The sequence below is a fragment of the Limulus polyphemus genome, unplaced genomic scaffold, assembly GCF_000517525.1.
Source record: "Limulus polyphemus unplaced genomic scaffold, Limulus_polyphemus-2.1.2 Scaffold3933, whole genome shotgun sequence".
Classification (NCBI taxonomy): domain Eukaryota; kingdom Metazoa; phylum Arthropoda; class Merostomata; order Xiphosura; family Limulidae; genus Limulus; species Limulus polyphemus.
The window spans coordinates 44,970-60,098 of record NW_013669543.1 but is presented as its reverse complement, the minus strand read 5'-3'; the positions used below and the strand labels follow the sequence as shown (position 1 = coordinate 60,098).

The following is a 15,129-nucleotide window of genomic DNA, read 5'->3' as shown; positions in this document are numbered from 1 at the left end:
AGAGGAAGGTAGTTGGTCAACAAGATGGTGGAATAAGTCAGCGGCAAATTTCGCAGAATATGGGAATCACGCTTTCGACAGTCAACAGAATCATCGTGCAGTTCAGGAAACACGGCAAGGAAACAACTGAGCAGCGTCCGGGTCGTCCTGGTCCATCGGAGAGGACAAAAAGGGCTGTTAAGAGGAGCATCGAAATTGTTCCAAGATTAACGATTGCAGAAGTGGCCAAAGTTGGTGGGATGAGCCCGAAATCTATTCAACGGATTCTCCACAGATTGGGTTATCGTTGCAGAGCAGCTAGACGGAAGCCCTTATTAAGACCTGCCAACATAGTCAGACGAAAGAAGTGGGCAAGTGATATGATGACCAAGCCTCTGGACTTTTGGAAGACCGTATTGTTCTCAGACGAATCAAGATTCGTTCAATTTTCGGACAGTGGAAGGATATGGGTCTGGAGCATGCTTCACCAAGAGCTTTGGCTCAACAGATTGCAGCCAATTGTGAAGCATGGTGATTTCAGCGTGATGGTTTGGGGAGCTGTTTGGGTTGGTGGGAGACCGAGTTTAGTGGAGTGTGTTGGCAACATAAATTTTGCGAAATATGTCAAAATATTGGAGGAAGGACTCTTGCCACTTTATACCTCTAGTTTCGTGGACAAGAACACAACATTGTTCCAGGAAGATGGAGCACCGTGTCACACTGCTAGAAACACCCAAAAGTGGCAGGAAGAAAATGGTATCCAGAAGTTGCCCTGGCCGAGCCAATCTCCTGACATGAAGGCGGTTTTCGATGGGTTCTGGGCCATACTCGACCGGCAAGTCAAGAAACAACCAAAAAAACCAACTTTGAAGAGCGATCTACTCCAAGTTTTGAATCAAGAGTGGGCAAAAATCCTACAATCTAAAATTGACAAGATGATTCTCACAATGCCCCAAAGGATCAACGAACTCCACGAAGCGAAAGGAAGATCTACTAGATATTAATTAAATTATAAATATATCAATTCTTGTGAATATGACTGAAAAATTTCATTTTTTCTGAAAAGGTGGTGTCTATTTATTTGTGACCACGCTGTGTATATTCAGAAAATCTGGAATCTTACAGCAAACTTGAAAATTATGAAGAACAAAAATTCAGATATTTTAATAAAGAATTTCTACTAAAGATTTACTGAGTCTGTATGAAAGACAAATTTCATGAAATGAATAAAAATACTTATTTTCATTTTAAAGTTTTCCTATTTTATCTGTAAATTTCTCCAAACAAACAGCATACTTGATTCCAGGGTCTTTAAAGACAACATCAAAGAATGGTTGAAATCATGGAATAAATCAAGTAACATAGTCTTTCCAAAACATACATGCCTCTGCTGCCACTTATAGCTATCTCTCAACTCTATCATCTGTTATTCTTTGATATCTCAACATTGTATTAGCTTGCTCCAGTCTTTTATACCCCACTCGACTACCCTTGGCAATATGTAATTTGCAAAACTTTACACTGGCTCTCACATGCCCTCCATGCACGTACTGTATATAAGCATTGTATGCAGACAATGTAATCACTTTTTCTCAGCAGTACTAAGAGTCATGTTTTGTGGTTCACATTTTTAGTTGTAAAATTTTGAAAGTAGTCTGGTGTTTTTTTTTTCCTGTTGCTGACATTTTGTTGGTTTTCTTCTATGTTTAAAAAAAATTGTTTGAGGGTATGTCACAGCAGCTACCCAGACCTTGTCCATTCCTCCTTTGTTGTCTGGTGGTAGTCAGCAGTCGGGTTAGGGTCCACTCTAGGTGGAAGCTGTCCATGATCTGATTCGGGGCAAGATGGAGTCTTTCATGCAGCTCTGGGGGTTTCAAAGCTGGCTTTTCATCTGAATGTATTGGGGAGAATTTAGACTGTTTCATGCTCCTTCTTTCTCTAGGGCTGCCTATACTGAGGGCTCATCTGATCAGCCATCTTGTGCCACTTTTCAGCAGTTAGTTACACGAGTTTGTGAAGTTTTGGGGATTAACCCCATTGCTTTTGAGTCTACCCCTGCCTTGTTCTCAGATAGATCTTGGGGGATTACTTAATTTTTCCTCTTTTCCCTGATATTGCCATGCATGTAGGGAGGCTTGCAATGCAATTATGAGAGGGTATCACTATGCCTTGCCAACCTCGTTTATCAGAACAACATGCCCTGGCTTATCATCGTCAGGATGAAGTATATTTAGGCACTCAATAGTTGGATCCATTGTTGGATCTCTGGGGTTCCAGGTTAGAACCTGTTATCATTCTTAACAGATCTCAATTTTCATGGATTCGTTTGACTCTTACTACTGTATTGCGATACTTCTCTTTCCTTCACCTTTTGTCTGAAGCATATCAGTGCTCTCCTGATGAATTTGATAATGAACTGGGACTCTTACTGGTTACCATTATGGCTCATTTGTTCTCTTCAGGCCTTGTCTTTGTGTCGTGGTTGGTCTGTTGCTGGGACTTATTGAGTAGAGATGCCTTGTTGGAGGGTATTCATTTGCCATCCACTGCTCTTCATGATTTATGGGAAGCGCCCTTTCTTTGGCCTTACTTGTTTGCCAGAAAATGAAAACTTTAGAAGCCCGAATTGATGTGGCATTTTTGCATTCTTTATCATTGTTGGCTACTCACCTCTCTTCTACTCCAATGGGTAATTCTGAAGGATTGTCCATTCGTGTCTCATGGCCCCCACTTTTAACACCTTGTCCTATTGATTCACAGGATCGGTTCTGTCCATATTCTCGGCGATCTTTGGGCAGGTTGGGATGGCTCCAGCAGCATAAGTGACTACCCATCTTCACCAGATTCTGTGGGAGGATGGTTACATCTCTTTCACCACATTTGGCTTTCATTCACCATTGATTTTTGGGTTCTCAGAGTACTGGATTTGGGTTCGAGATTAAGTTTACTTCTTCCCCTTCATTGTCCTCTCATCCAGTTGTCTTTTCTCTTTCTTCAGACATGCAGACCTTCGTTCCCAGGCCATTCAGAAGTTGTTCAACAAATGAGCCATCGAGAAGGTCGATCCCATTCATCCAGGATTCTATTCTCATCTATTTCTGGTGCCCAAGATAACTGGAGATTGGTGTTCTATCATCGATCTGTCTCGACTCACATTCTACAGCCTCCTCATTTCACCATTGAATCTTTTCTTCAATTTCGATGGCACTTCACACCAGGTCTTTGGGTGACCAAGTATGATGTTACATATGCCTACCTTCACATCCCCATAGCAGTCTTCTCGTTAATTTCTATGTTTTGTGCAAGAGAACCACATGTTGCAGTTTCAAACTCTCTTGTTTCCACTTGCTTCAGCACCATATGTTTTATCCCAAGTAGCATGGGAATTTGCATAGCATCTCCATTTTCTGGGTCTTGCACACAGCACTGTATGGATGATTAGCTTCTTTTGGCACCAACCCGTCATGTTGCCGAACTACATACCCAGATTCTACTTTCCAAAACTAGAAGGGTGGGTTTCATTATCAGTTTGGAAAAATCTATTCTCTCACCAACTCAATACGTGGTCCGTCTTGGGGTGTTTTTCAACACACATTTGATTGGGTCTTAACCATCTCCCCTCAGACTTCACAATATGGAAAGGATTTTCAGACATTTGCTTATGTCACCTTCTCCCACTGTGCAGATGTTTGTCTCTTTTGAGGATTTTGGCTTTCCTAGAATACCTTGTGCCATTGAGTCAGGCTCATATGAGATTCCTTTAGTGGTCACTTCACGAGTAGTGGCTCATGCATATTGATCCTTTGGATCAAATAGTATCTTTGCTCAAGAACAATTTTACAGATGTGGCTTGACAGGAACAACATGACTATCGGGGTCCAAATACCACCTCCTTGTCCAGAAATCCATCTCTTCGTAGATGCTTCTCTCCACGGATGTGGTGCTTTACTTCAGGGGCAGGAATTCCAGGATATTTGGACAGACTATGAATCTACCTTGCATATCAACATTTTCAAACTTCTTGCGGTATAATGAGCAATGGTTCAAGGTCTTCCTCTCTTTCATGGCAAAATTGTCATGATCCATTTGGACAACTCCATGGTGGTATCAAATATTTCTTTTTAGGGAGGTACTCATTCTCGATATCTTTGTTTCTGGGCTTTGGATCTTCTTTATGGGGCTCATTCCCATGATATCCATATTTTGGCCTGTCATGTACCAGGGGTTATGAATTTGATAGCAGATCATCTTTTTCGACCCCCATTGGATTCTTCTAACAGAATCAAAGTTACATTAGGAGGTCTTTCAATGGATTTGTTCTCAGTTTGGATCTCCAATGATCGATGCCCTTCCAACCCATTGGAATGCTCGCCTACAGTTGTTCTGGTCTCCAGTTCAACATCCACAAGCTCTGGTGACAGATGCTTTCAGTCAAGAATGGATGGGATTACATTTTTATGCCTTTCCTCCTTTTTGGCCTGCTCAGACATGGTTTCCTCTTCTATGGTTGCTCCAGGAATGTCCATCACTACCTCTTTGCCCATCCTTGTTGAGATAACCATGGTCCAACATTCAACACCCAGACATTTGACACTTCATGCATGGAAGTTATATGTTCCTTTGCCCAACATAGGGATTTAAGTTCTAAAGACATGGTTTCCTCTTCTATGGTTGCTCCAGGAATGTCCATCACTACCTCTTTGCCCATCCTTGTTGAGATAACCTCAGTCCAACATTCAACACCCAGACATTAAACACTTCATGCATGGAAGTTGAACGTTCCTTTGCCCAACATAGGGATTTAAATTCTAAAGTTTCCGTTTATTTGACTAAACTCCACTGTCGACCTACTATGGCAATCTATCAACGGAAATGGACTACATATCATCAGTGGTGTCTTTGGAGAGCTTTCAACCCACTTCATCCAACAGTCTTCATAGTATTACATTTTTGACCTGGATTTTTGAGAGAGCTTTGGCTTCTTCTACCATTGCATTGTATAAAGCATCCTTAACTGCTACCTTCTATATTCTAAGTATAAGAAGGTTTTGACTCTCCTGTGCTATCTCATCTTTTACAATCTTTTCATCTTCTTTGACCCAAACGACCTTTTCAATTGCTTAATTGGGACATTAGAGTTGTTTTACGTGCATTATCACATCGTCCCTTCTAACCTATGGCCTCCTTTTCATTGTATCACCTTTCCTTCAAGGTATATTTTTTATTGTTGTTAGCTTTCGGACAGTGCCATTATGATTTATTTGCTGTCCATGTTCAGTGAACTTTCTATCATTCTACCTATGTTTTGCTCTATCCAGCCAGACCCTTTCTACCAAAAACTCTCTCTGCCAGAGAAAGGAATAAATCATTTTTATCCTATTCATTTACCAGCCATTTCTCATATTTACAGTCGATCAGACCCAGATTGTTTGTTGTGTCCAGTCAGAGCACTTAGATGTTATGTGCCTTGTATGGAACTGTTCAGGCATCCTTGGGACCAGTTTTTTTATTCATTGGGATCTGGCAGTGTCCCTGGATTTATAACCCATTACATTAGCCAGTGGTCTTCAGAAGTTGATTCATATAGCCTATTCAGGGTTATCTGTTGAAGAACAAAATATGCTCCATGTCACTTTTCACTAGATTCAATATCTATCAGTGTCATTAGCTGCACATCTGAACTATTCTCTGGAGGATATTTTTGCAGGCTGGTATGTGGACTTCTCCCAACACTTCTGTCTCATTACTTTCATGATTTGGCAGTTTCCTCTTCCATGGGATTTTGCCTTCCCCCTGTGGCTGTGTTGATTACCTCTGCTAGATTTTAACAAGGAGGTGAGTAACTTTCTTACCTGATTTACGTTTTATCTTTTAGGGCCCTTCTTTATTTCTTTTGGATCCCACTCAGTGGCGAGTGTTGCCCAGTCAGGTCTGCTTGTAATTTTTAATTCCACACTAACAACCTTTATATTGGTTCATGGTTGCAATGGGCTTTGTCGAGATGAGGTGTTCCATAAGACCATTTAGATGTAATTCTGGATGGTAGTATTATCTCACAATACAAATCCAGTGGACTGCTACTCTTGGACTATGATGAGTAAAGCTAAAGGGGATTTTGCCAGTCCATGCTGATCTTCGAGCTGAATCAGCCGAGATTGGTTTGGTTTTAAAACTTAGAGAATGTGGTTCACCTGTTGCACTGTCTCAGGAGACCTGTTCCTTGGGATTCCCCACTGTGCACATCCTAAAAATTTTACAAGTGGAGCTAGGGAGTCCTTACCACACCAAGTTGCTGGGGTGGTGGATAGAGGATTTTCCTTCAGAGTGTTGAGTTTTCTCTACTCTTGGAGATAAGAGTGAAGTTAGGGACCCTCCTACCCATGTCCCTGAAAGTTTTTCCCAGATGTCGGTAGGAGCAGAACCAACCTAAGCAGGATCCTATTCATAAAACTGGTCCAGAGCTTATGCTTAGCTATCTGATGGGGGCATGCTTGGACCCTCTTATGTACACTGTCAGGTCTTAGGTTGTTCATACAGGGGGTCCACTATCTCCTCATAAATCCAAACATAATGCAGTCCCATCTTAGGTTCTTGGTGGAACAGTGTTCCATGTCCTCTCCATAATTCCATGGGTAAGTGGAATTCTCCTTGCCCACTTGGTTGGGGAGTGAAGATGACTGTTCGTCAATCCAGACCGAACGAGTTCTGGACCTTGGGTGGAGTATGGCATATATGACCCCCTCAATCCACGCCTGCAATGTTGCCTTTTGGACATCTTTAGGTTGATCAGAAGAATTGTCCACTTTTGTGTTGCTATCTTTCTTTCATAAATCTGGCAATTGAAAATGCATCAATCTATTTCCTGCAGCAGGTGGGGATCCTATCAAAAAGATATGTATATATTTGCAGTCCGACCACTCTGGCCTCCAATGTGGGATATGGGTACCATGACCCCTTAAATCCAGCCTTGAGTTGTGGAACCTTGGCTTTGTGGTTGGGGCTGGCTCTTCTTACTTATTTGTGTATTAGTCCACCCTTTTCATTTTTCAGTAGTTCTGGATGTAGTGTGGGTTTCCCCATTTGGGTACCACTCCTCATGGTACACCTTTGTTCTGTGCAGGCACTTTCTGTATGAACTATGTTCTCATCGGCCCCTTCACCTTCTCAATGTGGGATTCTAGCTATAAGTGGGAGTGGAGGTATGTATGTTTTTGAAGTTATCATTTTTTTAATCTGAAAATGTATTTCCAAACATACCTCCATTGACACTCTCCCTCCCTTCCTACCCACTAAGAACCAATGTTAGTAACTGGGATGGGGTAAGTCTTGAAAAAGTGATTATATTGTCTTCAAAAATGCTTATATACAATACTTGCATAGAGGGCATGTGAGGGCTGGTGTAAAGTTTTGGAAATTAGATATTGCTGAGGGCAGTCAAGTGAGCAAGCAAACACAATGTTTAGATGGTAAAAAACAATGGAAGATGGAGATTGAGAAATAGCTATAAGTGGCAGCAAAGATAAGTACGTTTGGAAATACCTTTTCAGATTTGGAAAATGATAACTTTCTTTTTCAGTATTAACCTTGAATTTACAAATTACTTATATTCACAGTTTAAACTTCTATTATCTTATTAAAGGTTTCCGGTTTGTTTTTATTTTTCCATATGTAATCTCCACCAGACAATAGAGCCATTACATTATTCCCAGCAAACCATAACACTTTGTTTAAGAAGAATACAAATCGAGAAGCTCTAACTTACATCTCAGTAAAGAAATAATTTTGGAGGGGAATTTACATTGTAATTTAGCAATATCTATTTGTGCCAAACCTGAAAGATCTAGGGATAGAAGGAAATTATCTAAAAAAAGCAATTTAGTGTACAGATGCATCATGTGATACAGAGTAGTGAAACTTAGATATTAAATATTTCCTTTTCAGATTAGGAAATTGAAACATTAAAATCTGAAATATATATGCTGTTTTCATTCTATGTTAACTGATATACATTTGTAACATAGTTGTAAAAAAAGTCACAAGATGTGCACTTTGCACATGATTAGAATAATAACACATTCAGTAAATAAATCTATAATCATATAATAAAACTGGCCTACAAAGTACAAATCTGTAAATTAGCTTACTGGTATGAAACTTAGTTGAATGGACAGCAACTACCTGTTGTAGAAACACAAGTGTAGAGGACAACATTTCTAAAATCTTTCATCTTCAGGGGGAAGACTTACGAAACGTCCTCTACACTTGCATTTATACAACAGGTATTTGCCATCCATTCAACTAAGTTTCATCATGAATACTCTTCCTAAACAATCAATCAAAGAATAGCTTACTAGTATTTTGTGAAATACAATATTTCAATTACCATATATTTTACAACTTGCCATTAATGCTTACATTTCATTTATCTTTATTAAAACAATATAACAATAAATATAGAATATACATAAAAACCATGGATTTTAGTACTTATGAGGTTACAAAATTGTACTTGGGGAAATGGCAGGTGTAGACCTCATTGATTCTCACAAACTAAACCGAATACAAATGAATTTTGTAAATTTTAAATATGCATTTTAGAAAAAAAGTTATTCACTAGAATATGACATCACAAAACCACTGTAATTTTCCTGACTTTCAAATTAAAGTATAACTAAGTAAAAAAAAAATACTCTTTGGAGCAGTGACTGTAGTAAACATACTTTGACATTTCTTTGTGAACCTTGGGCTTTCCTCGCCATAAATTCACAAACAAACATCAAATTTACAGTGCAATTTTGAACCTCATATGTACTAGAATTCATGGTTTTTATGTATATTCTTTATTTATTGTTATATGTTTTATTAAATGTAAATAAAATGTAAGCATTAATGGCAAGTAGTAATAATATATATGTGTGTGTGTGTGTAATATATGGTAATCGAAATGTCATTGTATTTGAGAAATATATGCTAATTTACAGACTTGTTCTCTGTAGACCAATTTTACTATATGATTATAGATTTGTCTACCGAATGTGTTATTCTTCTACTCAACTGCAAAGTGTGCATCTTGCGACCTTTTTTTACAACAATATTATGAATGTATGTCAATATATGAATAATCAAATCATAGATTATATTTTAGATTTTAATATAAATTTCAATTTCCTAATCTGAAAAGGGAATATTTAATATCTCAATTTACACCACTCTGTATCACATGAAGCATCTGTATACCAAATTTCCCATTTTAGGTTTTGCACAAGTTTGGCACAAATTACTTATACTACAGATACTGCTAAGCCATAACATAAATTCCCCTCCAAAATTATTTCTTTACTGAGATGTAGCTAACAGCTTCACCAGTTTGTGTTTTTCTTAAAGTAATGGTTTGCTGGGAATAGTGTAATGGCTCATACCATAATTTATGTTCTATTCTCAAGCGGAGATTACACCATATGACAAAATAAGAATAAAACAGAAAATGTTTAATAAGAGAAAAAAGGTTTAGACTGTGAATATAAGTAATTTGTAAATCAAGGTTAATACTAAAAAGAAAAAAGCTCTGTTACTCGATTTATTCCACGTTTACAACCATTCTTTGATGATGTCTCAAAAGAACCTGGAATAAAGTATGTTGTTTGTGCCCTCCACTTCTTGTGCCATTGCATGTACCATCTTATAATTTATTTGTATACTATCCATTGATTTCGATAAAATTATATAGTTTAAATTATTTCAGTCTTGTTGAATTCGTAATGTGTTTCAAAAATCATGTAACTACCTATCCCATTTGTTAAAAGTTTACTGAATAATATAAAAAATGTATAGGAAAAAATTAAAATTTTAAGGGAAAGTGGGGATCATTGGTTATCCATAGAATTGCTATAATAAGTACATGAAAGAAAAAATAAATAAATGCTGTAATAAAAAGTACACAAACAAGTAATGTGAGACTTGTTAGATAGATTTTAAAACATCTTTCAATCACTACTTTGGTTGGCATTGTGATCCTTATAATTAAATGAAGCAGTTTAAATTTATGAACCAAAGTAGGGATTGAAAATCGTTTTAACATCTATCCAACTAGTATCACTTTTATTCCAGCATTTATTTTGTTTTGGATACTTATAGCAATTCTACGAATAACCAACAATCCCTACTTTCCTTTCAAATTTTAATTTTTTCCTATTTATTTGTTCAGTTTTATATGACCAGTATAGCCATATCTATGATAGCTATAACTTTTACAAGAATTAAAACCACAATCATAAATTTTAATCATTACTTTGGCTTATAGATAAGTATATAAAGCTGCCAAAGTAGGGATTAAATTCTGATAAGGTACTCTCCCTTTTCTCACAAGATTAACTTTTAATTTGTGCTGCCCTCTGTATAGAAACCTTTTCAGAAATGCATGACAAAAGCCTTCATCATTCCTCTGTTAGAATCCAAAGTTCCAACACATCTCTTATGCAAATCATCATGAGTCACCTCTCCACGAATAAGACACATGACACATGTGACTGCCACTACTGAACTATCACTTATCATTTGGCAGCTGTCGAGTTCAGATGTTCTTTCTTACATTGTTCATTACCTAGAGGTGGTTTAATTTTTCATACCTTTATTTACTACACTTCACAGTTGTGGAGTTAATATTTTCATTAAAGCATTACTTCTTCATGTTTGCCACTTATGAATTCTGAAGTTACAGTCACCACTTCGGGCACTACACCAGCGTCTAATGCCGTATTTTCAGCCACTGGTGCGGGACACCCATCAGGGGATATATCGTTGCTCATTTGCCGGGAGTTCGATCAGAATATGAGCAAACCTGTCTCATCTACTTCTGCCACATTTCCTCCTGAGCCATTCAAACCAGGCCAGGCTAACGACGATTTTAATTGTTTGTACCCCATCTGGATTTTGCCGCACCTTCCCATTCACTTCGTGATGATTCAGCTCATCTGTCATTGGTCTTTTCTGAATTTATCTCTCAGATATGTGATGTTTGTCTCTTATGCCTGTTTTCTATGGCCCTAGTCCTTTCCTCTTACATGGAACAACTTTCTGACTCTTTAGTCTTTCCCATCCCCCAATATTAGAGTTGAAGTGGACTGATTTGTCTCTCAACTGGGGAGGGTGATAGTGTGCCTTGTCCCCCATGGACTTCAGATCAGTCCGCCCTTGCTTATCATTGGATAGACTTTCCCTTTCTCTACCAACAGTTGTTGGGATCAGTTCTACCTGTTTGTAGGGTGAATCCAGATTACCCTGTCCATATTACCCAATCCCAATTTTCTTGCCTTTGTCTCACCATCATGACCCTATAAGGTACCTTTCTTCCCTTCACCTTCTGTCAGAGCCTCTTCACAGGAATTCTGAAGGTTTTCTGCTGAAATCCCCTCCATCCTTACTTCTACGTTGGCTCATCTTCAGCTTTCATGCTTCAAAAGTGGTTTGTTTCTTGTTGGGATCTCTCAGTTTTGGCATGGACACGTCTCCATGCTCCTTATCGTAGGCACCTCTGCATGGCACCATTTGTATGACATTATGTGTTTGACTCGGTTCCCGAGTCTTTGAAGTCACAGGTGGCCTTAGCCCATCAACATCTTCCCCTCACTAATTTGGTAGCTCATTTGTCACAGTTGGGGTCAAACACGGCACCAGTTCTTGTCCCTTGACATTTCTCTTCCAAACCTCTTCCTTTCCCATCCTTTTGCGGTGCCACAGTTCGATGATTTACTCGACAATGCACGATAAGCCAACAGCATTACCAGTGATTACGAGGTCAGTTCTGGCCCAGTGGTAGCTCGTCTTTTAAAATTCGTTCATAGGTGGGCTTTTCTCGACAATGTCTGGGTTCACAGTGTGCTCTTGGAGGGATACGTTATTCCCTTCCTCCCCTATCCAGTGTTCCCGTTACCTTCCCTTCTTCTTTGGATCCCTCAACATGCCAGCATCTGTCAAAAACAGTTCAGGACCTCATTGTACAACCGGCTATCAAACCAGGTTCACGGGGATTTTACTCCCGCCTGTTTGTGGTTCCTGTTATTGATTTGTCCCATCTCAATCAGTATGTTCACACTTCTTGATTTACCATGGATTTATTCATTGGTGGGCCTTTGGATGACCAAAGTGGACATTTCCAGTACTTACCTACACATTCCTGTGATATAGTGTTCATGTCAGTATCTTCAGTTTGTCTTTTGGGGTGTTGTATACCAGTTTCGTTCCTTACCTATTGTCCTAGTTTCAGCCCCATACATATTTTGTCATGTGGTCTGTCTGTTGCTCAGCATATTATTGCCATGGGGTTGGACTTCCATGTTTATATGAACAACTGGTTTCTTCTTGCTCATTCCGAATGGAAACCAGCCTGTCACACTCGTCAGCTGCTAGTGGAAGCTGCACAGGTGGGCTGATTAGTCAAATTGGAGAAGTATTTTCTTCATCCTACTCAATACTTTATCCATTTGGGGTTTTTCTTCAACACCCATCTCAGTCAGACCCAACCTTCTCTTCTTCAGCTCCATTCTATGGAATGGCCTATTTGGAAAGTCCTGGCTCTTCCTTCACTTACAGCTCTCTAGGTTATATCACTTTTGGGGATGAGGTCCTCCATGATTTCTCTCATACCCCTGGGCAGGGCCCATATGCAGTTTCTTCAATGGGTACTTTACGATCAACGGAACTTCACCAGGATTCCTTGGAGACATCTCTATCCTTTCCCTCATCTCTTGTAGTTGATCTCCATTGGTAAACAGGGCCCACACATTGGTGAAATTCCTGCTTCCTCCTTTGCAGCTAAATTTACATCTGTTAACTGATGCATCCTTTCAGGACTGGGTGGATCACCAGGAGGTTTCATGTTGTTAGTTTGTGAAGGAGAGTTCTCTTCACATTAATGTTCTTGAACTCCTGGCTGTTTGTTGGGCTTTGGATCATTTTATTTCTTTTGCCAGCCGCTGGCTGATTATGATCCATTCCGAAAATTCTACCATAATGACTTATATCAATCACCAAGGTCCAGATCCCCGTGTTTTTGCCCTATAGATCTTCTTTATTTGGCCCACACACATTGAATTCATTTGATGACATGTCATGTACTGAGTGCTTTCAATCTTGTAGCTGATCACCTTTCCCAACCAGACTGCATTGATCCCACAGTGTTCCCTGCTTTCTGCCATTTTCAGTGGCTCTTTCTGCAACTGTGTATGCCACTGCCCTCAATCACAAATTACCCTGGTTTTGGTCCCTAGTTCCCCATCCTTGAGCCCTGGCTGTCGATGCCTTTAGTTAAGATTGGTCTCATGTGCTCCTTTATGTTTACCCTCCCATCCATTTACTTCATTAGGTGGTCTCCCACATCCATGCCACTCCATGCATGGTCATTCTAATTGCTCCTTAGTGGCCCACTAAACTTTGGTTCCATCAGTTGCTCCAACTGCAGGTGGCCCCTCCACTTCCTCTTTCCTTCCATCCCAGCCTGCTCAGTCACTGGTGCTCCATCCCACACCATCCATCCTCTGTTTCCACCCCTGCCTTTTGTCAGGTCCTTGGCAAGGAGTTTTTGGTTTCTCTTGCAGAGTAGCTTCACATTTAGCCCATTCGATTTGCCCTTCTTCTTTGGCCATCTATCAATCCAAAGGAGCATTTATCCCTCCTGGGTATTAACATGGGGTTACTGGGTTTCAGTAACCCAGTATCACAGATTTCTCATGTGGCTCTTTGAGAGGGGTTATTCAGTCTCCTCATTTTGGGCAGCATTATCCCATTCCTTCTATTTTTTCCATTTCTGCGTGGTCTTTGCTTCCCCTTGTCCTTTCCATGTTGATCTGTTCCTTCTGGCTCCGTTGGCCATGGCGGCATCTGTTGTTCATCACCTCTCTTTGAAGGCATATTTCCTCCTCCTCCTGGCCTACGGGCATCATAGATCAGATATTTATGTCCTCTGCATTACCAGGATCTTGTACCACTCCTCCTACCTTATCCTTTATCTGGATCATGCTTTCCTTCCTAAGACCTCTGTAGCTCGAGAAAGTTAGTCCTCCTCTTCCCCTATCTGCATATTCTTTCTATATCACATCTCTACCCTCATCCTGATCTGAATAGACTCCTCTATCCTGTCCATGACTTCCATTGTTATATTGCTTACACAACTTCCTTCCAGGGGCCTCCTTCCCGCCTTTTTATCCCTTGGCAACCTTTCTCTTCCCATGACCTTTCATTGGTTGCCCTCATCAGTTGGGTTCAACATTTGATCCAGTTGGCCTATTCTTCTTTATCTCCATCCCAGCATGATCCCTTTCACATTTCCTCACGTGAAATCCGTCACCTTACCTTCTCTCTTGCTTCTCGTCTTTGTCAGCCAATGGAGGAGATTCTATGATTGGGCATGTTGACAACTCTGCACACATTCATCTCCCACTACCTACACCACATTGTTGTTTCTGCTTCCTTGGGATATCGCCTGCTGCCTTTAGTTATTTTACAGACTTCAGTGTAGCTTTGGTATGAAGTAAGTCCTTACTATTGCTTTCTTTCAGAGGTCCCTACATCAGCTTCACTTTGTATCACACTCTATGGCAAATGGTGCCTGACCAGGTATTCTGTCTGTACTTCGAATGGGTTTCACTTAGATGGCTATAACCATTCACAGACATCTTGCTATCAAATCTGCACTGTAAGCCATGTTGATTCTTAAACATTTATCATGGCTATGTACACTCACCTTTGAGATGGGGTGTTTCACAAGATCACTAGAATGCAAATTCTTTGTGGTAATTGCATCATAATATGCCGTTCCCAAACTATACCACCCATGGACAGCATGGGTAATGCAGAAGGGGATTGATGCCTATCTGTGCCATGCCTAGATTGAATCAATTGGTGTGGTCTGCTCTTAAAAATAGGGTTTCATGATCACCCATTCACTGTCTTGGGTGTTGCAGTCCCTCTGGACTCTCCACTTTTCCCTCTTTCTTCTAGTGGAGTACGGAAGTCTGTACCACTTACTAGTTCCAAGCTGCTAGGGTGTTTGACCATGGAGGCAACCTGTGGGATGGGTTCCACAAAGAGTTCAGAGTAGGGCGGTGATGTTCTGCAGTGTAGATGGAGTTACAAGAACCTCCAGATGAGTAACTA

The 15,129-nt window shown here is 40.0% G+C and overlaps 1 protein-coding gene across 1 annotated transcript in view; it reads left to right on the top strand.

Moving 5' to 3' along the window:
- The window catches only part of LOC106470306 (protein turtle-like), a gene marked incomplete at its 5' end in the record, with an annotated part of 95,193 nt that overhangs the window by 45,042 nt on the left and 35,022 nt on the right, over positions 1 to 15,129 (top strand). Inside the window, one exon of the mRNA XM_013930852.2 lies at positions 3,823 to 4,005. Within this exon, the coding sequence (XP_013786306.2) occupies positions 3,823 to 4,005 (183 nt within the window). The remainder of the gene's footprint in view (positions 1 to 3,822; positions 4,006 to 15,129) is intronic.